We start from the raw sequence: 27,717 nt of genomic DNA on the forward strand, positions 1-27,717 counted from the left end.
GTTTTGGTTTATGCTCCCACCAGTAGTATATAAACAGGAAACATCATCTGGTGTCAGGGTGAAATGCATGGACTGATTAATTTATTAGGTAAACTGAAAAACAATCTCCACTGGATACTTTCCCTTGCCTTTCTATGATTATTAGTAAGAGCAAATGCTTATCCACATACCAGTTTATTCCTTAGTTTTATGGGTTGGAGCTCCTCTGCTCACATGCTTTGACCACAATGCTCTAAGCTCATTATTTTTTCTTGTTTTAATAATCTGTTTATATAACACCTCTAGCATATTAACTAAAACCATTTCCTCCAGTGTCACTTAATGTTCTGTTTTTTATACGCAGACACATAAAATTTTATATAGTCAAATGTGTCCATTTTTTCCTTTGTAGTTTAGTTTACAGCTTCTAACTCTGAAAAGTCATTTCCTTGTCAAAAGTGGCTTGAGAGGTTAGATTTGAATTTTTGTAATTTTTTTTCCCAATAATGTGACCTTTCATATTCTGGATCATGTCTGTATCTTCCTTAATATAGACACAATTAGCACATTACATGTTCAATAAACATTTATCATTTTTAATGGCTTTCTCTGGTTCACAAAGAAGAAGAGCAGAATTCCCTTATCCATTACTTCAGTTCTGATTCATCATTCTACTCCTTCTCTGAAGACTCCGGTACTACTCACTGGAAATCCCTTCATCAGCAGAAATGTCAAAAGAATTCAGCTAAAGTTTTGCTGGCTATTTGAAAATTTTTACCTTTAAATGTTTGATAAGGCAAATGTCTAAAAATAACTACTGTTAAGATGAGCATTCATACCACAGGGCAAACGTCAATTTAATTTCACTTTTTTCTCTCCCCCCCTCCTCCTCTTTCTTTGTCCACTTATGTTCTCAAGCCAGTTTGTTCAGGGGTAGTCATCTGTTTTGATTAGAAGTGTTATCATACAAAGATATTTAATAAACATATATTTCTTCTATAAAACAGTTTTGTGAAATTTAAACATCATAGTTACTTGGGATGGCATGAAATACATCCACAAAATTCAGATAGAATTATAAAGTAAAAACGAACTTTACAGAAGGCCTAATTTCTAAGTAAGATCTCTTAGGGAAACAATATGCTTTGAAAAAGGAAGAACAGATACATAGACCAGTGAATTTCAGCATCCTTCCCTTCCCCAAACTTAGTATCCAACACTTAAAAATACATCTAAGAATCCGGCAATAGGCCTAAAAGAAATTTAATACACCTAGGTCTTGTTTCATTTCACCCTCAGGGAAATAGGATTCATGAGAGCTGTTGAGAGCAGGGACTGCAGAAATGCCTTTGTTTGCTACAAGCAATATTAATATAATGCTCTTCCATATAGAATCAAACAGTGAAACAAAGGTAAGAAGGCTAGGATCAATGCAGCTGTAAAAAGGGAGTAAGTAATATGGTTCCAGGCTAATGGTTTTGGAAAACTATAAAATTATAACATACATACATAGTAATAAACTCCAAAAGCGATGTCACTAATACGTTATATACGTATTGCCTCTGTTTTACAGAAATAAACGTCTTCCTTAGGAAAAAAGTGCTCACTTTGATGACCCATGGGGAGAAATGTATCTTTAGACAAACTAAGATTTCCTGTACATTATCTTACAGCAATATCAGTGTTTCAACCAGGCACACAGAGATCCTCCAGACACCTACTCCAGTAGCAAAGTGGGAGAACAATATGTAAATATAATAAGGTGGAAAGAAAAAGATTACGTGAGCCAAGGTAATAATTCAAGGAAAAAAATTATTTTAAAACTGTAGCCTTATTTAATCAACTCACCAAATGGTAACTGATTAAAACAGTTGCTAAAATTAGAGAGATCCATGTTTATATAACAATCAGAGAAATGTTTTTCTGCCTTCCTTCATTTTTCAATGTTTGAAAAAACCATACCTGGAATATCATGGCTTCTGGCCATTTGGCAAACATCTTACTTAAGTAAGCACAATTCCAATCCACTCATTTGACCTGAATTAATATTCTCGAGGTTTTATATAGCCACTAAAGCTTTCAGGAAATAGTTCCTCGATGCACCTGCCACCTAATTCCATGAAATCAATATTTCACTTAAGCTAAGTCAGGAAATCTTAAGGTGCTGAATTCAATTATGACTGTTACTTCATGAGCTGCGAGTAAATAAAACACAGCATTGAAGCTGAAAATCATTACAGTTAAAGAGCGTTACCTCTATTTGGGTGGGGTGTTTTCTAAGGTACCATTAGCATACTTAACAACAGCATATCATGTTAGGATAACACTAACAACTTTAATGTACGAGACAGTACCTTTCTATTGCCAAATGCCAGTCTGTAAGCACAGAAACAACATTCTCTCTGGCTATGCCTATAGTGAATCTATTGTGATCGTGGGAGACAGCTGCCCATCAGTACAAAAAGGAAAGCTGATAATATTGATCCAAACTTCATCCAAAGATGAAAACAAGTTACATACTGAAATTCAGTATATTACTATTTAAGTAGAACATAAAAATTCACCACATTATCAGTCACAAGCACCATGTTACATATGAAAGGCAATGGTAAACTGAGGTTCCACACTGAAAAGTTTTGTAGACACAGACATATTAAAAAAACTCAAAACTTTCATAAATAGTAAACACCTTGTCTTGGTCTTCAAAGGCTGTACCTTGTCCAATAAATACTAACTACCTAATAGACTTCCATGCACTAAGCTTTATAGTTTCCAAGGATTCATGTGGGTATCATGACTTCATTTTCAAAACAGTGAATGAACAAGGAGGTAAAATCAGAAATTCTAAACCTGCTCATTCCTTAAATGGTAAACCTCTGACGATCCTAAAGTGGTTCCTTTTGTCACTTGGCTTGCTAAACTGAGTTTTAAGAAAACTCTGGAAATTTTCAAAACAAACATTATGCTAGCATAGGCCTAGGTCTCTCATTTTTCCTTGGTTTGTTCATGCCTTCGGATAGGCATTCTTTTCCTTCTTTTTTTCACCCCTTTGGGACACCCTACTTCAAGTCTAACATTTTCCTGTAGCCTACATTTTGACTGTGATGGAAAGACTGAGCTTTGGAACCAGCCAGACCCAGGCTCAAATACCAGATCTTCCACTTATAATTGTGCGATGTTAGCAAGATACCTAACTTCTCTCAGCATCAATTTCCTCATCTGTAGAATGAAGAAATAGCACCCAATTCTCAAAGTTACTGTATGGATTAAATGAGCTAAAAAATAGAAACTGTGGCTCAGTGCCTGACACTGATCAGTTACTGCATAAATGTTAGTTTCCTGCCCTTTTGCCAAAATGACATTCAACAGACAGTTCTAATGATATTTACAGACACATACATCTGTTTCTTCTTTTCATTTTTTTACCTGTATTCTACTCTAAGATCTAATAAACTTCATGTTTAACACTCAGCAAGCTTTTCATTACCCTAAAGGAAAATAACTAAAATAATATTACATAAATAAATAACAGCCAAGAGGAGGCATCAAATTTCTAAAGAACATGTTCAAAATTGAAAAAAGTCTAGCACATTCTCTATAAAAAAATTAAAATGCCTGAGCAGTTTAAGAAAGAGAGGCAGTATTTATGCTGCAAAACTGCTTAACAGTACAACCCAATTTGATTCTTAGTAAAACAGGGTTAGAATAATGAAGTACTCTCAGTGAAGATAAAGCAAAGCATTCTCTGGGAAAAATCAGTCATCACCCTCAAGAATATTTATAAATGTAGTGAGGCTACTTTGCTTAAAAGAGCCCCAAGCAAAAGGGTGAACAAGCAGACTACCACTTTAACAAGAAAGATCATGGAGATGCAATGTTCACAGGGAAGAAAGCTCGGACATATACCAGAAAGGAAAATAAAACATTTCTAGCTAACATTGTAATAGGATTTTCACATGTAGATAAATTTGTAGTCAAAATATGGCCACAGTTTACACAAATTGTAATTCAGACAGAGAAATTAGCAAGCACACCGGGGCCTCCCAAATTTTCACTTTCCAACAAATCACACTTTCTCCGTTTCGATTCTAGTCTGCACTGTCACACTGACGAAACAGAAATAACATATGTGAGCGACGTCCATCTGGGAATCACCCTCATAACCTTCTACACAGTCATTCAAATCACACTGCCTGGCCTTCAGGTGTCCAGTTGTCTCCTCAAACCCACTAAACATGGACGGGGGGTTGAGTGACAACTCCGGGGTTCCACACAGGAAGACCCTCAATGTTCATTTTCTCCCATCGTCACTAGCTGGTACCTACCCGGAAGGAATGAATGGAACCACTCCAATGCAATCCCAGCCACTCCTGCTAGTTCAAGCATTCGGTTCAGCATCACCTCATGACCAACACGAAAGCAGCTGAGGCTCTAATATAATCATCATGGAAAGTTGTCCCAAATCCTTCATTCGAGGAAGATCCTTCATACACACCAACGCTGTCTCCAAGCCATGCCGGGTTCTGAAACCAGACTGGAAAATATTATATATGTGTATATATAGTAAAACTCCCACAAACCACTCTTCTACTATGTCATATTTATTTACAGCTGCTTAACCCATCCTATATATATACATATATATTGCCTTCTCAAGGTGAAAATATGAACATTCAGGGAAAGATCCTTTCCATAGTAGAAGGTAAACTGAAAGCATATGAAGACCTGGTGCTGCCTGGTAAGGTAGTTGAGGCGGTCCCAAATGGAACATACTTTGTCCTGAAGGGAAGAGAGAAAACACAATATTGGTTTCCAAGACTAAGCTTCTAAACTTGGTATACAGGATCAAACTATTCCAATATTATATATTTAAAAAAAAAAAAAAAAAAGGAAAAGGAAAACCTTGGCTTTTTCAGGAAATGGGAAAGCAACGCCAGATTAACCCCTGAGGCTCTCTTTGGTATTTCCAAACATGCCTTCTTCCTCCTGAATCCCACAGTGTGACACCACTTCCATATTCCTAACAACCATCGCCTTGACTGCATTATCAGACTCTCCACTGATCACGGAGCTCTAGACTGACAGCACTTGCTAATCATGCAGACAGGGCAGGAACCTTTGAATGAATAACAACTTCAAGTGGTAGGAATAATAAAAAAAAATGATCAATGGAACCCCAAGAACTTTCATATGTTAAAAAGCAGGAACAAATGGACTTAAAATACAGCAATTTTCCTTCTCACTTTTTAATGAATAGGCTTTTTAGAAACAAAGTGAGACATTATACAGAGTTTTCAAAGCTTAACCAGAGAAGTCACTATTTTTATCTTCTTGAGACCTTTATTACAAGATTAAAGACTATACATTTTCTTTTTGCTTGCTCTTTTCTCCTAAACTAATATAATACTGAAAACTAAAACTTTCAATCCCGGCACAAAATTTTACTCAGTTTCTCTATTTCCAGAATATGTCTAAAATAAAATGAAATGGGTTATATCACTGCAGCATTATTTTCTATGTACTTACCCTAAATTCTTATTTGCATCAAGTACGCGGCTATTTATAAGACTGCTCGTTAAATATAATTCCGTTTAAAATTAACAGGATTTTGTTTTCTAGTCTCCACTTCATTTGCTATGCTGGCCAGACTCATCTGATCCTTGTCAGTTACACTGAGTCTGTACTAAAATGAAAAAGCTTGGGCATGTCCACCTGATACACTGCCTCCTCTACCCACTCAGTAGATACTTTGGATCCCAAGTCAATCATTCCACTGATGTCAAATATCCAAAACCTTTTAGACAGGTTTGGACCTGAGACTTATACCAAATGCAATACTCATTATGTTTTTCTGGACATTCTCCACCAACTTTACTGCATCTCATACAAAGTGACATGTCTCTCATAAGGAAAATGCAAAGAATAAATGGAGGCAAAGAACTCAGAAATTATTATACTTGGTTGTTTAGCTCAAAGTTACAGTTCACTTGGTGCTTAGCAATATACAATGCTTTTCTTCCTAAAATTTAAAATCCTCATGTTTGACACATTGGCCATCTCTCGTATAACCTGAGGGTCTGACCATGTACTGTAATATAAGAGTTTTCTCAAACCATCCCTTATACAGGTCAGCTACAGATGTTTATAAGTAATATATGTTCAATCAAATAAACATTTGCTGAGATGTCTGCTGTGATTTAGGAGCTATACAACATATACAAACATGAATAAGATATGTCACTAGCTATCTTGGAATTCAGAGTTTAGTTAAGAGAAACACATATAAACAAAAAGAACTGTGAAAAAGATACATTAAAAACCTCCCTTGGAATACAAAAGAAGGAACCATATTTACACCTGGGAATTGTGGGGAAAGTTTCCCAGGGGAGATGACAATCGGCATCTTAAATGATAAGTAAGTATTAAGGGTGGTGGTGACAGTAGTAACTAATAGATGCCAAGGCATTAGCATATATGTAATTTATCAGAATCTTGGAAATCCTACTACTCAAAAGTAAAATATATTCTATCTTATAGCTTAACAGATAGCAAAACTATTTCAGTGTAATGAAATCCTCCTAGTATACTATGAACACTCAATAAATATTAAGCAAACCAAAACTGTGAGAACCTTAATGAGAGAAGCACACAAATAATGACATAGATTTTCCATGTAATTAATCATTACCTACATGTTTAAATACAGACCTCCTCAGAGAGAGCAAAGTGATTTTTTTCACTACAGTCTATTCTCCAAAATTGCATTTTGTGTATTTGAAGCTTCATAAGCAAATTTCCAACAAAGTTTGGATTCTGAGACACATCTTTTCCCCACAAAATATACCAACTAGATCATTAGCAGCAGGCACTGTCAAGATACACATTAACACATTTATGTTTGGAGGATGAGAAAGCAGAGGGAATACTGCATCAATTTTGTATATTCAAAAAGCTAAAGTGGACCAAGTATGATAGCTAGCTAGAGAAATACACCTGATTGACAAATAAGAGCCTCCAAAAAGCATCTCATTTAATGAAAAGAATTTACTGACTGGTGTATTGTAAATAAGGAAAATCCCTGATCCTAAAGTCCCAACATTACTCATTGGCAGATATCAACTCAGGCTCTGATGCAAATAACCATGGTTTTAATTTTATCATTAAATCTGAGCCAAGAACACAAACTAACTAGAATCCCTTTTCTTACTTCTCAGGAAATTTTAACTAAAAAAATTGAGCATTAAATAACATTATATACTTCTTATTGAAGCACGAACCTTTTGGCACCAGTGTATCATAATACTAACGTGAAATATCTCAGAATACATATTTGACTTAACAAACCATTCAATCTTGATTAATTTCCCCAAATTCCTAATAATGCAGCAAACAGTGAAATCTCATAAATCAGGTATCTTACAATTGAGAGCACATTTTCCAAATTATTTTATCTTCATAACAGCCTTATGATTCAGACAAAGAGTTATAATTTTCCCCATCTTACTGGAAATGTAGGACAACAACAACAACAACAAAAAGACTGAGTGACTTATCCAGGATAACACATGTTAGAAGCAGAAGTAGAACTAGAACTGAAATTACCATTCACTCAATCAGAAAACATCAAGAATTACCAAGAACCTATTATATGAAGGGTGCCATGGAGAAGAGGATCAATGAGACATAAATTCTACCATTAAGGAAATTATAGTCCTATTATAACAAGAGAAAAATTGACAGAGTTTATTAGATAATACAACAAAGGAATACATATGTTGTGTTACAATGGAATAGCAAGGACAAAATGATGAGTTAAAGCTAAAGAACTCTTCACGGAGGAGGTGATATATATTTGAATTGGGATTTGAAGGTAGGAAGTAGAAGAAAAGAAATGGTGAAGGTTATTACAGACTGAGCAGAGTCAGAGAGACTTAAAAATATATGGAATATTTGCATAAAGTCAAGTGTATATGGGTGGTTTTTTTTCAACTGTCAAAAATGATAATATATATTTAACCTAACTCAAACCCAAGCATGAGGTTTAATTTAAAAATAGATACAGTAGAAGCTGGCAGTTGTTCCCCAATAACTACCTTTCCCTACAGTTAAGACTGTCACGTTTCAGCTGGGAACATGGCTCCTGCAATAGACTATATTCTCCAGCTTCCCATTCAGGTAAGTGTAACTATACATCTGGCCAGTGGGACATGCAGAAAACTGAGGTACTGAAATTTCAGATCATTTCTGTAAAAGGACTGCATGTGCCCCTTTTTCCAGCTGCTGCTTAGGACATGGATTTGGTGGCAAGCCATATTAGCTCATGGGGATGAGGACAAAATTCTCAGGATGACAAAGCCATGAAAACAGAAATGACTCTGGCTCCCTAGATACCCTGATGTAACAAAGTTATCTTATCATTCCTGGGAATATCTACCTTTGGACTATGATATGACACATAAACTTTCATTTGATTTAACCACTTATTTTGGGACGCCATGATACCTTTGTAAACATATACACTAGTTTATAGGCTATGCTATAAAGCAAATACAAATTAAAAGTAATGTCTTGGTTCTCAATTCTCAAAACCTAAGAAAAATAATCTGAAAATATTTAAATTAATTGTAAATGGTTTAATATAATCAGTAATATAGAACTGTAATACTTTCAAATGTACTTTTAAATTTTAATCTGTATAAACACCCTAGGTAGTGAGAAGGTCAGAGATCAATATTATTATATTGAAAGTGAAGAAAAAGACAACATATCATGAATTCATTACAAAAGTACTTGATAGCTCCATATTGCGTTGGGTTTAACCTCATTTAGTCCATAAAATCATCATTACATATATTCCATACTGCATTTCTATGCTAAAGATCCATTTATAAAGCATAATCAAATGAGTTATTAATGCCAGAAAAAAGAATCAATAAATGAAAACTAGATTTTTGCTATAAGTTTACATTATTTAACAATGTTTTCATTTACCTATTGGACATCTCAGACCCTTCAATTTTGTTATTAAATTTGAATACTTAGTTGTTATCCATTTATGTTTTATAGAGAACAGAGGAAATTTTAATAAGTAAACATAACTATATTATCACAATATGAATAAAGAAACATATGGTCTACCAGAGTCCAAAGGGAAAATTCTGAGAAGAGAACAATGGGTGCTAGATGACATCTGCATCAAATTGTCTGCAGGCAAATCTATTCACCCTTGCTTGCTTCATTCATTACATATCATAGGCATTCCAAAGGATAAATGGAATAAACATATTTAATAAAATGATCTAAGGTATTGTGCATTATTGAGTTCACTGGCTCTCTACATCAGCCCACAGAGGCAGGAATGTAAGGTAGCCACAGCCACTTCCCCTGTCCTCCTTTGAGCAAGGTCTTGATGGTAACAAGAAGCCAATGAGGTCAGAATCAAGAATATTAGATCACCATTTGAAGTATAAATTACAGTACAAGCTATTTTGTGCCCCTAATTCCTGCCAACAGTGTTACAAATATGTACTACTGAAGGCAAATAAAATCAGGTAATAGAGGGTGACTGGATCGATGAAAATCTATCACTTTAGGAAAATCAATTGAAAGACATGTCCCTTCTAATAGTACCTTAGAATAGAAGATTTATCTTCTTTTTTCTATATGGTCTGGCATTCACTTACTACTGTGCTTTTGCACATTCTTCTGAAATTCTGAAATGAGCAGCCTCTTCTAAGTTTGAAGATGGGTCAAACAATTACTAATTCTATTATGGTGGACAACCCATCTTCTCTAAGCCTTAGTTTATTGATCTGTAAAATAAAAGTTTAGGACTATATGATCTGCTAAGCCCTAACCAAACCGAAATGTTATAGGTCTGCCTTAAACTTCTTTCACATCTTAGACTGCATCCTAGTGTAGTAGAGGCTGCTCTGAATGTCCTGTTTTTAAGGAAGCTTGTTTTCAAATAAGTTCTCAAAAGAATGGCTTAAAATTGGGACAGTGATGACACTGGCAAACGGCCCTGGTGTAAACTATTCCTGACTTTACCAAAGGGTGTGATTCCTCAGCTAGTAGGAATTATTCAGCCCTCTACTCTCTTATCACAAGAAATGCTTCTAATAAAAACTGTGAATTGCTTCAGTAACCAGGTGATTGAAAATCGGGTAAGGGAAAGGACTGGATTTAAAATGTAGATCATTATCTTCTCCTTCTTGAAACTATATAGACAGGATTTCACAACTCCTTATCACTCTTTTATGAAAAAAAGGTAAGAACGTATCATTATATCTAACATAGAAACTAATTTATAAAATGTTGAAAATTAAACATTACAAGTGGCTGACTCAAAAGGATGATGTCTAAAAAAAAGTAAATGAAGTAAATTTTAATTTTATAAATCAGGTTAACGTTCCCTATATTAAGGATGGATAAAAGAAATGAGCAATAAAAACTATCCTAGTACACCTGAAACTAATGTAAAATAATATTGAATGTCAACTATAATCGGAAAATAATAATCACAGGGATGTAAAGTACAGCATAGTGATTATAGTCAATAATACTGTAATGACTACGTACCGTGTCAGATGGGTAATAGACTGATTGGGGCTACCACTTTGTGAGGTATATAAATGTCTCATCACTATGCTGTTTTGTACACCTGAAACTAATATAATACTGTATGTCAATGTTTCAGCACTTTCCTTCCTGGGGTGGAAGTGATCTTTGCTAATCCTAACACTGAAGAATTTAAGATTTGAGTTCTTCTTTAGACTATCCCACTAGCAACAACTTGTTTTAAATCTTCATGAGTGTCATTTTTCTATATATAGCAACCAGCGTGTCACCTTCAATAACACAATTTAAGCAACAAACTGAATAATGATCATCGTACAAATTGTTGTATTTCATGCAGACATGCCAGAGATCTAATTCATGAATTCATGCTAGCCGCAGTGGCCTGAAGGAGAATGCAGTCTGCCTGGAAATTTTACACCTGTCTTTTGTAAAAAGGAAAAAAAAAAGAAAAAGAAATAGTGGTGTTTTTATATATACCTGCTAGCGGAAATACAACAGATGGATGTGATGAGGAAGGATGGATAAGTGGTCACGACACAGATTACCAACATCGGTAAAGTACATCTGATTATTCTCTGCTTAAGAAAATGTCCTAAAAAATGCATTAATGCTGCTTCTAAAGCTGTATTAACTTATTCATTTGGGCCCCCTTTCCTTTCCATAGATTTATTTATTTATTTATTTAAAAAAGAACAATGTTAATAGTTTAGCTTTCCCTACCCTCACCTAAACATGATTTTGTCAATCCAGCTATTTTCATTCCGTTGTTTCACAGGTGTAGTAACTATCACCCTCTATAATTGTCCTTCAGATTCTGTACATGCTGTTAGCAACTATGCTTTGTCCCGTCCCAGTTAGCGAGTTCCCAGAAACAAATTCTAATTTATAAATCCAATATCAACAGCAAAATGGTGAGAGTCTTATGAAGTTCTTGGTTCTTCCATTACCCAAGATATGTTTCACACCCTCACGGCACTGTCTTCTAAAAAAAACAAAAAAAACAAAAAAAACAAAAACACACACAGTAAGAAGTTACAATTTTACAATTCAAATATGTGTTGCTGCTATCCACGAGGCCAGATTGTCCTCTTCATGTGGGACAATCATAACTGTTCAAGTTCATTTAAGGCTTTGCATCCTCCAAATCTGAATGGGTTATGGAAATGCTTTGTTCGCGCTTCAACCCTATTTACAATTAGGCTATAAACTGAAAAAGTCTCTTAACATTATCACCTATAGGCTGGACTTTAAGTCCCCAACAATTAGCCAGAAAAGCTGCTAAAGGGGAGAGGCAGAATTTAATATAATCATATAACCAATACTTTCTTAAATCAAAATTTTATTAGGCTCAGGCTACAAATATTGAAAAAGGTTAAGTGCAATTGGTTCTGAATCAGACATAAAATCCCAGATTTGTCACTTGCGAGCTGGATGAACTGTCTCAAGCTACTTACCCTCACCTGCCTCAGTTTCCCAATCTGTAAAACTGGAAGTACAATCTCATCAGCCCACCTCAAAGTTTCTTAATAGATATTTCGTGTAAAGTCCATAGCGTTAGCTTCATATAAGTTAATGATCAAAAATATTAATTATTATTTTAATCACTAGCCCTACTCATTAATTTGTTTGACATACTACATGGTCAAACTATATCAAATAAATTAATGGGCACAAACATGTGCATTCCTTACCTTAATGAGCTTATGTTTGTGATGAAAAGACAACACTTCGTGACATGTTGGGACATCATATATTTTGTTAAGAATTCAAGAGAGAATTTAGACATTCCTAAATTTAAACATTTAAAAAAAATAAAAATAAAAAAACATTATGCACTGGACTGAAAACATGCTTCAGAGGAGGTTAAAAGATCTAATGAAATTATACAGTGAAGAATGGTCTGGAACCATGCTGTTAAATCCTCAAAAACAGGCACTACATTTTCTTCATCTATGAATTCAGCAACTTCTATAGTCTCAAGGACATACTGTGCTTAATAAATGTCACTGGAATGAATACATGCCTTAAAGCTTCCACAGCCCCCCACCAACCTTCACCCCAGGATCTTACACAGTGAGCACAGAGTAGGCACTTAGTAAGTACAGTATTTCTTTCATTAATTTCTTGTTAAACTATCTACATCTCCACAACTTTGTTTTCATTAATGCCCTTTAATTTGACTACTAAGCACCTGGCAAAGCTCTGCACCTACAACACACCTGAGCACTCTGAACCTGGCCAGAACGTGACTGCCAACAGAATGCAGAGAGAACACAGGCAGAACACAAGCCTTGTGCAGCACCCAGAACAGGCGTTAACTTAAAAATAGATACATAAATAAATACATAAATAAATAAATAATAAATAATGCTAATAAAAATCACCGAAATTTCAGGGAACTCTCAGTCAATAATTATCAATTTGATTTTGCATAAGCCTGTCAGGAGCTGTAGGATAAATAGTCCTTAATTGCTCTGAAAGAACTAACACTTATTCTTAGGAATTATGCACTGTAGCTTTAGGAAACCTGGCTTAACAAAATGTCACAATTTTTTCCTCTAAAAACAAATCAACTAAAAAAGAAATCCTCATGTCAGCATATCAACTGTTTTGCATTTGAATTATGTCGTCAAGTTCAAAACAATGAAAGAAAACTAAAATCATTTAGGCATGTGGCAATTAAGAGCACAAGCAATGAAATGAAGATATAAAACCACTTAGACACAAATTAAATAAAATCCCAATGATTTTCACCTGCATAGGATCCTTAGAAAGACTCATACAATGTAATTTTATATCCGTTTCTGCTTCTATTTCTGCACTGAAATATTTATAGAGTGCTCAGTATTTCTGGAGTAAATTATACCTACATCTTGATAAAGCTGAAATCACCTAAATTACCTTTTTGTTCAATTATTTGGAAGAATGGTGAAAGCTTGACAAAATAAAAAGGCATATTAAGAAGTGGTCATTTCATAGCTATAATTGCATACCTTAGTGAATATTGATGCCTTGAGGCTTATATGCAGTCACCACAGCTATTTTTACCAAAGGCTTCAAATAAAATTCAAATCAATTTATGCTATGTGAATACACACATTATATTTAAACACGAACCTTAACCCAAGTATTCTTATATGTATTGGCTTATATGTTAGGAATATAAGTATTGGCTTATATGTTAGGAATAACATATGAAAACACATATTAAAAGTATGTAAAAAATCGAAGCACAACATAGTATTACGCATATTGTTATAAATACATTCTGAGATGAATCAGATACTCAAAATTCTAAAATATTCTTATGGTAAGGCATGAACTATAGACATGTAAAGTTCCAAATTCTGAATCGCTGTTATGAACGGAACTTTTGTGTCCCCTTCAAATTCATCTGTTGAAGCTCTAGCCCCTTGTGTAGCTGTATGTGGAAACAGGTCCTCTAAGGAAGTGATTAAAGTTGTATAAGGTTATAGGAGGAGGCCTTGCTCTCCTAGGAATAGTGTGCCTACAGGAAGAGACTCCAAAGACTCCATTCTCTCTGCACGCACACACCCAGAATAGGCCATGGGAGGACATAGCGAGAAGGTGGCATTCTACAAGCCAGGAAAAGAGGCCTCACCAGAAACCTATCCTACTTCTTCTTTATATGATGAGATGTCTTAGCCTCCAAAACTGAGAAAATAAATTTCTGTTGTTTAAGCCATCCAGCATAAGGTATTTTGTTATGGCATCCTGAGCAGACAAAGCCAATCACTATAAATATGACCTCACCCTGAGAACCAGGGAGAGTCCTGTTCTAAATGTACTGTATTGGAGTGAGTGCCTGAAAAATTCTTCCTCCCCATTTAGCAATCCAATAGTGTAGGCTTCTCATGGAACAATGTGATAACTACCAGAAGTGCATGTGAGTATGAGTACACACACCCCCATATACACACATGACACAATTCATGAGTGCCTCATGGAGCTCTACTTCTGCTTTCCAAATCATGAAAAGATAATGGGAAAAATTTCACAGTGAAAGGCAAGTAAGCCAACTGTGGCTGTAATATCAGATGCTTGACTATAAAGGCTTTAAAGTGGCCCAAGTCCAGATGAAGCAGGGGTGTGCTGAGGAGCTGGAACCCGACCTCAAAGGGTCATGTTTCACATAATTATTTTTTAACTCAGGAAATGCTTTCACAGGAATATATAATCTTATCATCCCCCTGAAGAATTGTTTCCATCACTTGCTCCTATAAAAAAGTTACTTTAAGTAAAAATACTTTAATTTATGACAGAATACAAAGTTATTTTTAAACAACTAGTGATATCCACGTATAAATCATGAATTCTTATTTATCAGTTTTATATCAGTTAATTTAAAACTAATTAATGATGTACAAAAAAAGCATTCGATGCCAACAAACAACATTTTAAATGACATACTTTGGGAGGAACTAAATGTATATAAAAATCAGCAGATTGGAAAATCAAAACCTCATCTAACTGTAAGTCATAATGTATGCTTTCATTATTCATATCATAAACCTTACATTATCAGCATGTCATGCATTTATTTAGATAGTAAGTGATTAGGAAAAATAGTATCATACTTGGTTTGATCTAATTATCACCATACATACAACTGATGATATCTTTCAACTCATAGATTACTAGCTGCAATATATCCTCTGGAATATTATGGGTTACAAGATAAGAAATGCTAGGATAAGTGGTAGTGTTGGAGGAAAAAAAATGGATTTAAAATGGGGGAGACTGTGTTTAAGGAGACCAGATAAGAAGAGAGTGTGTTAATCTGTTGAAGAAATTGTAAGTGTAAAGAATGAATGGCAGAGTGGGGATACAAAGAAAGAAAGATGTAGTTAGGAAGTAGCCACAGACACTAGCCAAGAACCAACTGGCCACGGGGGTAGAGGAGAAGAGAGGAATGACTCTAATTTAGATTTCAGTTTGAGAAATGACAAGTAAAATTTATATCAACTGAGAGAGAGATGACTTATTCTAAAAGCTTGCTTATACACACTCATGTACATACCTAAACACATATAACTATATGCAGACTGTCCTATATTTCTGTTTAATAACATCATTGTCTCACTCAGCCCTTCCTAAGCAGCTGACTGTGCACACCATTTACACAATGAAAGGATTAGATGTTAGCAAATGGCAGGGATGACACTGTGAGTTAACACTGTAATTCTAAAATGTCCCAACACAAACAAATTCGACTACAATTTCAGTTTGAAAGGATGGATGCCAACATGGAGTCTGGAGATAAGAATTGATTTTTGCAGTAGAAATTATTTGTGTTTCTTTCTTATCTCTAGACAAAACATTTCAGCAGCAAGAAAGAATCATCTCCTATAGCACTAATTAGAAACGTAAATCTCACCGAGAGCAATGCCAAGAAATTTTATTGTTTGTCACTATACATGGTAATAGAATTTTCTGACATTTTATTCCCCTAGAAAAATGCAACATCTTTAATAAACCACCGCACAAAGTAGAGATCCTAATTTCAGCATATCATAACAGAGATTACAAAATGGAAAACATGCGAAACCTTAAGACAAGTAGCTAAAAACAAATTTATTCTCAGAATTATCAGTGGGAATAAAAAATTTTCATTGATGCCAGAATAATTAAAAATCTTGGGTTGTCAACTGCATGTTCCACATTACAAAATTTAAAATATGTCCATGTTATGAGTAACACTAAACACAACAGAGATTGTTTATAAACCTTTTCAATTATCCCTACTGTGATATGTAATTATAGGCTGCTGCTCTGTAAATGGCCGACAAAATCTAACATAGATTTTGTTTTTTTAAAGTAAGGCATCTGTAATATTGTGAAAACATACCTCATAAATATTACCCTACTCCAATCCAAATGAGGTTTTTTTAATTGCTTTGTGTGAGGTATTTTTTTTTGCCTTTATTTTATGACTGCCTCACCTCCATTAAAAATTGATTCCTATTATCAACTAATATGAAAATCATATCACAGTTCATGCTAAATTAATGGCAGGTATCTTGTAATGATAATGACCAGCACATAAGAAATTAAGCCTCACTGATGAACGGCTGTTCTGCTCTAGTTAGTAAGTGCTACAAGCCTCTCTCCTTGACCTTCCAACCTGGATGTGTCACTATAAATGAGTCCACATTTCTTTGGAAGCATCAATTTAACAATTACATGAGTGGAGAAAAACATATTCTCAGGCATCAGAAATCCCTCAGTCTTCTTTGTAAAGGAATTATCACTTCTGGATAAGCAAACCAAAAACAGAAAAGCAGAATTAGGGCAACCCCAAAAGTCAGCCAAACCAACATGGTAACCGGAGTTACTCCTCTTTTTCTACAAATATTTTTAATTACTGTAGACAAGACCATATTCTACAGTAGCACTCTAACTCCCTGAGGAAGTGGGAATATTTAGCCAAGAGTCCAAGCAGGCGTATCACATATCTATCCACAAAAGCAGCAGACTGAAATATGCACATTTTTATCCCCTCTGTACAGACAACATGGCTATTTGACGGATTTTAAGACTCTGATCATCTGAAAAGTATTCCAAACTGCTATGTCTTATCAACTGTTGACAACTCATAAATACAAAGTAACAGAAGCCTGAAAATAGTCACTCAGAATCAGCAAACCAAGTACATAGATGGACCAGAGTATAACTGTATTGATAAAATCTTCTATGCTGTTATACAGAAGGGAATTAAAACTTACCAAAATATATTTTTATCAAAAAACAAACAAACAAAAAACAATTCTAAGATACCATGGCGTGATATATTTATTTATTTATTTTTCAATAAAAACCATTTGTCCTTCTGACAATTTATTATATTCATATACCTTTTTCACACCACATGGAAAATACTTATTTCAGTCTGGCATTTCCAAATAGAATCTAATGATATACTACACATTTCATCAATAACATGAAGAAGATACACAGAACACGATATAGAAAAGTTGTCCTCTTTTTATCACATCTTCCTGAAAAGTATGTAATTTAAAGTGTCACTTGAAAAGAGGAAAAGATAGCATAAAGTGTCAAGAATTTCATTTCAGTCAAATAAATTAACAATATCACATGTACTGAACACATTCAAGTATTCACATCAGCTTTGCCAATACGATTGGTGTATTTTTTTATTATTATTGTAAGTTACAAGTTTAAACCAGCAGCACTTACAGTGTTTGATAATAAGCAACAGTATAATAATCTTACTCGTTCACGGATAATCTGCTGCAGACTATAAGGATGCATATATTTAATGGAATTCCCATAAAACTGTTAGATTCCTTTTGATTAAAACAAACTATTGAACAGGATGAAAAACACAACATGTAATGTTAAAAAGAAGCTTCTAACTCTAGATGCAAGCCAAAGTCGTCGCTAAGTGCCAGCAAATTAACATCTTGAGACAGAAGATTATTTACTCAACAAATAATTATTGCATATCTGCTGAGTGCCAGGAGTATTAGGTATCCTGCCCTTGAAGAGCTCCCAGACCGGCGGGAAGGACAAAATTACAGTACAGTGAGGCTGTGGGAACTCTACCTGGCACACAGAATAAAGGACCCCCAGGGTACATGAAATGAGTGGTGTTACTTTAGAGCCAGATTCGGAATGATAATGAATTCAAATCCCAGTCTTGTCTTTTCTAGAATGCTAGGTACAGTGGTGGATTGTTTTGGGGAGGACCGTTTACATGACCTCTCATCCATAGATGAGACCACCAGAAGGTTGTGGCCACATTAGTTACTGTCACAATCACTCTCCTGCATTTTAACTAGGCATATCACAAACCTGCATTTCTTGAAAAACACATCATTAATAAATACCTAGAAATAAAAAAACTGTTTGACCTTATGATGGAATTTCTAAATGTAACTCTCCTTAAGAAAAATAGATAGTTATACTTCATTTACTCAGCTACCTTAAATATTTGCAAAACATTTAAGAACTTGGAACGTAGCAAAATAGTAGACTAAGTAGGCAAAATATATGTCAGAATCTGCTCCCTAAAGCATACATAACATGTAGGAAAGCCCAAAACTCACTCAAAATCTACATACTTTCATTTCAGAGATGATCCGAATAAGCAAACTAGAACTAGGAAACAAGGGAAGAGTGGCCACAGACACACCAGCCATAAGAAACAGGTCCCCACTGACAGGAGGGAGATTTAAAGAAACTTAGAAATGAGAACATAAAATGCATGATCTGAGGCTCTTCAATGCACAGCTGATTTTACGGAATAGAACTCGAGTAGAATTATGGTCCCTTTCTTTGCTTGTTCAACTTGTGAATTCCTTACAGCGACTGTTGCTCTTTACTCTTTAAAGAAACTATTTGTTGCTTTTGTTTTTGTTTTGTTAACATGACTACGCATGCTGAAAACCCTTTACGGTACCATTCTGGGAAGACCAACATTTTGAAAGTATGAAATAATGCTGTTCCAATAAGTGTAATCAAAATGCTGCTCAGAGCCATGGTATGGGGATTTTACATCTCAAGGTCCATAATGACTGACAGCAGCATGGTGACTCCTGTAGAGAAGAATATCACAATGACCAAATTTCACGAGTCTGCTTATAGGATATGCTTTTATGTCTGCATTGGCAGATTCATCTGGCACAGAGCCTACATTCGACAGGAATTGATATCCTTAAGACTTTTACCCCCTCTTTTCTTTTGGCTGTAGTGCAAACATTTTCAGTTCTCTCTCAATGGCATAAATATTTTCAGGGTTTCTGACAGGCAGCAAAGAGAAAATGAATTTCCAGGTGTTCCCATTTTGTTTTCTAACTCCTCACACTGACACCTAGCTTAGCAGAACAGGGTCTCCTTTACCAGAGTTATGAGGCTCTGTCAGCAACTTCCCTCCCCGCTGCTGTCCCCACTTCGTGGGAGAACAAGTAATGCAAACACAGTGTAGCTACACTGTCTCAGGCTCTTTACTGCAGAACAGGCTGAAAAATCCTTTAAAACAAAGATGAAAATTTCAGCCTAGTTGTCTTATGCCCCATTAAATTATGATGTTCATGGATCGAACTTCCAAAAGATGCATTTTAAACAGGGAGAGGCTGATATTACGCATACTTTACAGTTAGAGGAGTTGTAGTACTACTGAGTTTTTAGGAAAAGTTGGCCTTAGGAGGATATTCACTTCTCTCATCAGTAATAGCTCAATAGCAGTCAAAACATCCAAAAGGTAGCTCAGCAGGTTGAATTTTCACCAAATTGCAACCACTGCATGCTCAGTCACTTGCAGGTAGACAACTTCATACAAAGAAATGCACTATGTAACATGGATGATTACATACACATATATGTCAACTCTGTGGTTATTTTATTCTCTAACAAACTTTTCTTTCCCTCCTTGAGTAATATCTTTATGGCCCTAAACTGTTGGCTAAAGCCAAAACCATAAAATTAATAAAAATAAAGGACTGTAATAGATAAACAAAATGTGGTTTATCCATACAGTGGAGTATTATTTGGCAACAAAAAAGAATGAAGTACTGATTCATGCCACAACATTGATGGGAAATATGCTAAGAAGCTCATCACAAAAAGCTACATATTATGTAATTCTATTTATGTGAAATGTCTAGAACACGCAAATCCATAGACACAAAAAGTAGATTAGTGGTTGCCAGGGGTTGGGAGAATAGGGAATGGGGAATGACTGCTAATGGGTATTGGGGTTTCATTTCAGGGTGATAAATATGCTCTAAAATAAGAAAGTAGTGATAACTGCGCAACTCTGTGACTATACTAAAAACCACTGAATTGTACATTTGAAAGGGTGAATTTTACACTGTCTAAATCATATCTCAATAAAACTGCTGGGGTTTTTTTAAAAGGCTCGATAGCTAATTAATGACATTCCAAGTAGAGGAGTTCTAAATATAAGAGGGCTAAATTTTCAACCATATTCACTGGCACTTTGAATATTATCAGAGTGAGCTCATCTTTATATACTGGGTCCTATCTATGAAGCCTGTAAAAGTATTTCTCTTTCACTATTCACTTTCAAAAACACAATCTCCTCTTATAAGGAAGAGAAAGAGGAGTGACTCCCATGAGTGGCTAATTCACATAGTGCTGTTCTTTGTTAACAATGTATGTTCTATACCAGTCCATCTAATGTAATTTATTAAGGCAACAAGCCGTTCCAAGGAAATCCTGGGTCATCCAAATATTTGGCAGTCACAAAAGAATTTGTAGATAGTTACTTAATTCACAATCAACTATAAATCACAATCAAATACATCTATTGCTTTGCAATTAGTGGCAATTATTAATCAATGAAAACAGGAAATGTTATAAATACTGACCTTGTTTCTTTTAACCCTTCTTTCTGAATGACTTCCAATATCTGCTTTGCTGTCATTGGTGAGTTGGGATGTTTTTCTAGTGCCTGAAAAATAAAAATAAACATGAGATTCATAGATTATTGCACGGAAGCATACAAGATGAAAATGTGTGTGAATCATGCAATGTTTCCTAAAAATTTAAAGGGGAAGGAGCTGTTATATCAAAATAAGGTCCCATCACACAGCTCTGGTGTCCAAAGTAAGAATGTAATATAATTTCTTTTCTGGAGATTTATGGCAATTTCTGCAACATTTAGGGGCCATTCTTCAATAAATGTCACAAGGGTGTATACACCAAAAAAAGAAATGTGAAACCTAAAAAGACCAAGTTATTAAATACATATAATTTGCTTTATTAAAATTGCTAGTATTTTATTATTAAAGATATGCTTTCAGGCTGTTAAAATGTTTCCTAAATTTCTAGGGCCTTGGAAACATGGAGCCTGAATACTACCAATAGCAGAGAACAAAGTACTGGTCAGAAATAACCTCACTGGATTCATATTTTGATGAACCTCTTTTATATTACCCAAAAAAAAAAAAAAAAAATGAGAAAGAAAAAAATCCTTCATGGCCAAAATTGGAAGCAGCATACAGAAACCCAAGTAACTCATGACAGTGTGTTTTCCAGTTCAGCTCAGTTTCCTTTCTTTTGCCTTTTCCAATTAATTTCAAGTAAACACCTTCCTCTTCCCATGCAGCCCATCTCAGTTTAATAAACTGGATCCCATTTTCTTTCTCTCCCCTTCTGTCCTACTTATTTTTGAGAGGAAGGGAGTTCTTTTAAACAAAGTATGGGGAATCCATGGGACCTAGTTATTTCCACAGGTACGAGACCATCAGCCCTGGAAATCAAGTTCCTTTATTTATCCAGGGACTTGGCTACATGTATTGAAAGCTGTAAACAGCAGTGTCCACACTGCTCATCAACAGGGACTAGAGGGACCACCTCTGGGTACAAGAGAAGAGTCTACATACATCTTCACAATGACTTCCTTCAAGGGTAGACAACACCTACTTAAAGATGCTGTACAGGAGTTTCTGCACAAGGCATGGCCCCATGCAACTGAAAGATTCTAGAGCTCTACTTTGTGAGTATTTACTAGAAGGATCATAACTATTAAGAATTAAAAGGGTACGCTAAAAACTGAAAATTGAGAAGGCTTCCAAATCTGTTTAAAATAGCTCTGTGATCTCTTCTACTATCCATGGACAAATTTCAACTAGGTTGCTAGCAAAAGTTCTATTCAAGGTCTTCCAATGAGTTACATACAGGCAGCCCCACCTCACAGTTAGGGCCACTTTCCTGCTGTCCCTTTTCTAGTTCCCAGGAAATTTCCCCCATTTTTCCCAGTCTGGATCAGTCCTTCAGTCATAATTGGTAGGTTCTTTAAAGAACATAGAAATATGAGCAACACTAGAAAGAGGGTATGGCAACCAGTATGTTATTGGGAGAGGAGAAAAATTGTCATCACAGAGGATACTGCAGAGCTGAACTGAAAACTAGGAAAGGGGGGGAAGAAACATAGGCAAAGCTGTATAGGGAAGAGGACTAAAGTGCAAAAATATTGGTTAAAAAAAGGCAAGAAGGAAACTGCACAATAGAGCTGAAAAGGGGAAAGATTAGATCACAAAGAAGGGAAGGAAAGAAATAGACATGAAAACAAAAAATGCTGACAGAATTTTCAAAACAAGAACTGTAAGTACAGCAGTGCATACTAATGAATTACTAAAAGGAGGTGCTGTGCTCACATGGACGATATACAGGGTGGGCATCACCCCCAAATGATGGGCAATGCTGGGGACACTGATGGTCTCTCATAAAAGATATGAGCAGAAGGTCAGTAGACACAGACATACATAAGTAAGCAAGCAAGGAACAGGGGAACTGGCGGGGAGAGGCACAGGATGGCAGAAAGAAGGGGATAGAGGAGAAAGGAGAGAAGGGAGGAAAATTGAGCTGAACTGGGAATGTCCAAAAGGCAAACTGATTAAACCCAGAAAGAGCCGAAGAGGAAACTCCAGTGTACTGGGCAATGTTTTAACAGAAATTTGGGTGCACTCAAAAGTGGGGTTACTCACTGTGGAGGATTCCCTGTTTCTCTTCCTGAGTACAGGCCCCTCAGCACACCTGGGCAGCTCCTCCCAGCAATTGAGAGAATTTGGATAGCCCTGTCCCCTTCTCTATGACATCACATCCTACTCTACAAAGGAAGTAAAAGTGCCAAGAATTACATCATGAAGTGGATGAGAGGCAGGAAGGAAATGATGAAGCCACACAGAACACCAGAAGCCACCCCTTAGTTCCTGCAAGACAGAGAAAGGAGACAGAGAAGGAGAGGGTCCTGGGTGCCATCAAGCTTCACTGAACTAGCTGTGTGAACATTACTAGAACAAAAGATAGAGAGAAATTACCTTCACAAAACAAAACATTGATACCATCCAAATAATGTGACACGTGGCAGAGACATGAATCAGACACACAGGCAGCCATACTCAAACACTACGGTGGGAAGAAGCCACAGTCAGAGTGAAATGGCATCCTAAGCTACCAGGCCCAAACATTAGCTCGGGGAACTGCCCACTGCCCCAACAATCCTAGGCTATGAGGTGTTCCAGTTTCATATATCCTGCAAAATTACATTTTCTGGATTAGCCTTCATGACATTTTCATATACAACTAGTATTTGGATATGTTTTCATGGTTATGCAATACTTATTTTGAATTTAGTATGTTCCTCCAATTGTTTTCCATCTTGTAACAACCTCTTTAAAAACTGGGATCAAGGATGCACCAGAGCAGGGAAGGGAGTAGGATTAGCCACAATTTTTAAGACCATTTATTTATTATGATAAGATTTTTCCAGAAATAGGTAGGTCCAATAAATATTTCAGATAATTAAAACAGGTTCAGACTGGCTTGGGCAACACTGATGTAATTGTGACAAAACAGGAAATCCAATTTTAAAGTATGCCATGGATAATTATTTAAAATAATCTTGCTTTCTGATGCAAACTCATACCCATATTATAGAAAAGAAAATGCACCCACAAGCCTACAAGCAAGAATATTAACTACTGCTAATATTTGCGATTTCCTTCTAGTTTTCTTACTCATGCATATTATTTTTAATATAATTATATAAAGTACGTGCACATATTATTTATTAACTGTCTTACTTTTCTCAGTATAATTTGAATTTTTCAAAATGGGCATCATCACACTTCACTGAGTATAGGCATTTACATTATTTGAAAAATTCAATTAATAAAAATAAATTTCCAAAGACTATATTGAATGTAACATTCTAGGAGTATTATTTAGTCAAAAAATGTGAGTTCTGTCATGTCTCTTGACACACTGCCAATTGTTTCCAGAAAGAGTTTAACAATTTATATTCTCAGAACTGAATCTGCCTCCTTCACCACAACTTTACCAGTATTATCTTTTTGGTAATATTTGCCAACTCAGTAGGTCAAATAAGAGGTAATTCATTATTATTTTTATTATACTTCTGTAAATACTAAAGAGGATAAAGATATTTTTCCAAATGAATATCATATGGCTAGAATATAACAGGAGATATTCTGTTTTTCTTGCAAATGTATAAAAAGGTCTTTATAAAATAGGAATGATATTGTTTTGCATATTAATAATACATATTTAGTCCTTTTGTTGCTTACTTGTTGGATATTTTAGGGTGATATGCAAAGTTTTCTATTTTCATATTAACAACTCCATCAGATTTTTCCATTGTGACTTCTACTGCTTTTATGTTTAGAAATTCCTTTTATCTAGAGAGCATGCAAATACTTACAAATAGTTCTTTCAAGTATCTTTATGTTTTATTTTTAAATTCATCTGGAATTTACCTTTTTGTACCAAGGTGTAACACTAACTGAAAGCCCCCATTTCCTATTAAGATTCCCCAACATAATCAGTTTAGTAAGCCAGTCATGGTTAGTGAGGCATCCTCCACCACGTTATAGTATTAGGGCAATGAAAACTCTTTTGGATGTAAAACCAACATATAAATGTGGGAACCCAATATATAAAATGCACAAAAGCAGACCTACTTTTGTTGAGGTGGAGATGAAAGAGCTCAGAGCCCCCCATACTTATTCCCTCTAATGGCTAAAGGAACTTCTGGGAATTTTCAGGGTCTCTGAAATACACTGCAAACCACTGTCCTGTCCATGGGCTGATCCAGAGATCCTGCTGTGTTCTCCTGGCCTTTCAATCAATTGTTGTGCAAGCACCACACTGTTTTAAATTGTTGTTATATTACAATACATCTCACTATCTGGAGAGGACACTGCTCTCATTATTCCTTCTTAAATTTTTAATTATTCACTTCCTTCTATTTCCAGATGAAATTTAGATTAGAATTAAATGAGACACCTGATTAAATTTTAAAGAAATTTACACACATTGTTCCATGTATTTAAGTTTTATTTTATAAACTGTAATAAGCTTTTTACGTGTTTTATATTTTTAGTTGCAACCATGAATACACTTTTTCATATAATATTCTCACATTTTATTGCTAATACATATGAAAGTCACTGAATTGTGATAATTATTATTTATATGAACAGCAAATTGAATTCTTAATACTTCCAATAGTAGAGAAATACAGAATCATATTTTCTACAAATAATGTGAATTCTGTCTCCTTTTCAATAGCTCTATGTTTTCTCTTTCCTACATAATTTACTTTGGATAAAAACTGATCTTTTCTAGTCCCTGTCAAAAATTTTTTGCCAACAATTGAGCTGCTTTATAATTTATTTCCTCAAAAACAGGCCCCTAAAACCATCGAGTTTCCCTAAGAATATCTGTAGCTAGAATTAATAGAACTCTCACTGCCAAGACTGTAATTGGAAACCACTGGCCAGATATCACTGTCTCTATACAAATCAGTCTGTCACAGTGTTCAATCTTTACGTAAAATGTCCTTTCTTTCTTTGTAAAACAAATTGTACTCCGGTGTTAGAGATATATTGGTGATTCCACTTCACTCTCACTCTCTAAGAGTTGTATCTTATGCTTCCGCCTCATACACTAAAGTCCTTTCAATTTTCAACCACTTTCTTTCTCCTGTACTGCTATTCCCCAGTAGGTTTCAAATTCAGCATTGCTCTCCAAAAAGGAGGATTTCAATGGCTTAGGGACATAGATATATACAATCAACGACCTTCCTAGCAATGGATCCTTTTATATTTTTCAGAGACTGTGAATAGATGTGTAAAACTGGTAAATACACCGCTGGATTTCATCTTCTTTACTTATGTGACTAACTATATCAGACCGTATCTCAAAGATATCTAGATTCATGCAATTTTGACACAACATGGACTCATCCCAGAAACCTCCTCCCCCAGACTTCTTACATGGCCCAGTAGAAAGGGAAAAAAAACCCTGCAAAAAAGGATTGTAATAATAGTTAAGAAAAGAAGAGAGATAGTTTGCCAAATCATCAAGGGCACAGGCCAAATCAAGAAAGCATTTTTCTGTTTTAGGTTCAAACATTTTAAACTAATAAATACTTCAAATTTTTTAAGGCTTACTCAAGATTTCCTTGGTGTCTCTCAAACACAAAAGTCATTTCAAGTATCCCTAAGATATTAATAAATACATTAGACCAGTGTTCGTCTAGTGGTTAAAAATCTTGGTTTTTCAAAAATATGAACCAGATGACTTAATTTTAAAAGGCAGATAATTTCAAAAGTTGACAAAGATTTGAAGAAATGCTGGAAAATAAGCATGAATTGGTGCAATCTGGAAAAAAGGTAGGGCTCATTAATGAAAATTAAAGAGAAGCACACTATTAGCAAACTACTCAAAAGAGACCAGGGACCATGTGAACCAAGAAACAGAGCCGGAAATACTTGAGGCAGCATCATTTGTGATGGCCAAAACCGACAAAAACCCAGATGTCCACCAACATCAGACCAGAAAAAAAAAAAAAATATATATATATATATATATATATTGGTTTTGGGGGCCCTAAATAAAATATTTGGAGCTTATTTGATTGCAAAATGAAAAGATTTCCACAACTTAAAATTACCTCAATGACATATGTTTAGATTTGTGGAATCTGAAATGAGTATCAAACACCTGACTCTCTCCCTTTTTCTAAAAGCCTTGCAACTTCCTTTATCCATACTGGTTGTTCATTAAAATGTTTAGCTGATTAAGGTCTCATATCTTTGGTAAATGATTTGGGGATTATAAAATAAGCCATTATACAGTTCTCTATAATTACAGAGTGCTTTCACACAATATATATTATTTCATTTGCTCTCATACAACATATTTTACTTTATTTGGCCTTTACATCAACTCAGTGCGATGCATAGAAAAGGCAGAATTAACTGTTCTCTGAGAGGCACAAAGTTGAAGTAATTGGTCCAAGATCACAAAATTAGTCAGTGGAAGGAGGAGACTTCTACTCGTATATATAATGATACTAATGATGACAATGTTTAAATATAATAAGAGCAGTTAATACTTATTAGACAGCTCCTGTATGCTGTCTCTAGGGGCTGTGCATATATTACAATAGATTCCAGTTCATATATTGAGAAACCTCAACGGTCCATGTCATTTTGATGAAACATGAATTTGGATCCCTGGTAGTAATCAGAAGAGAAATAAATCACATAAAAAGTGACGGCACCTTGCCTAAAGCTCAATTAGGTTGTTTTCTACTCCTAACATATGTGATTATGAGTTAAG

At 35.2% G+C, this 27,717-nt stretch overlaps 1 protein-coding gene across 1 annotated transcript in view; it reads right to left on the minus strand.

Annotated features, from left to right (window-relative positions):
* ASXL3 (ASXL transcriptional regulator 3) overlaps positions 1-27,717 on the minus strand; it is a 171,584-nt gene that overhangs the window by 119,357 nt on the left and 24,510 nt on the right. Inside the window, exons 2-3 of the mRNA XM_074340180.1 lie at positions 20,934-21,016; positions 11,883-11,885 (exon numbers count right to left, since the gene is read on the minus strand). Coding sequence (XP_074196281.1) covers positions 11,883-11,885; positions 20,934-21,016 — 86 coding nt within the window. The remainder of the gene's footprint in view (positions 1-11,882; positions 11,886-20,933; positions 21,017-27,717) is intronic.

Source organism: Rhinolophus sinicus, linkage group LG09, assembly GCF_036562045.2.
Source record: "Rhinolophus sinicus isolate RSC01 linkage group LG09, ASM3656204v1, whole genome shotgun sequence".
Taxonomy (NCBI): domain Eukaryota; kingdom Metazoa; phylum Chordata; class Mammalia; order Chiroptera; family Rhinolophidae; genus Rhinolophus; species Rhinolophus sinicus.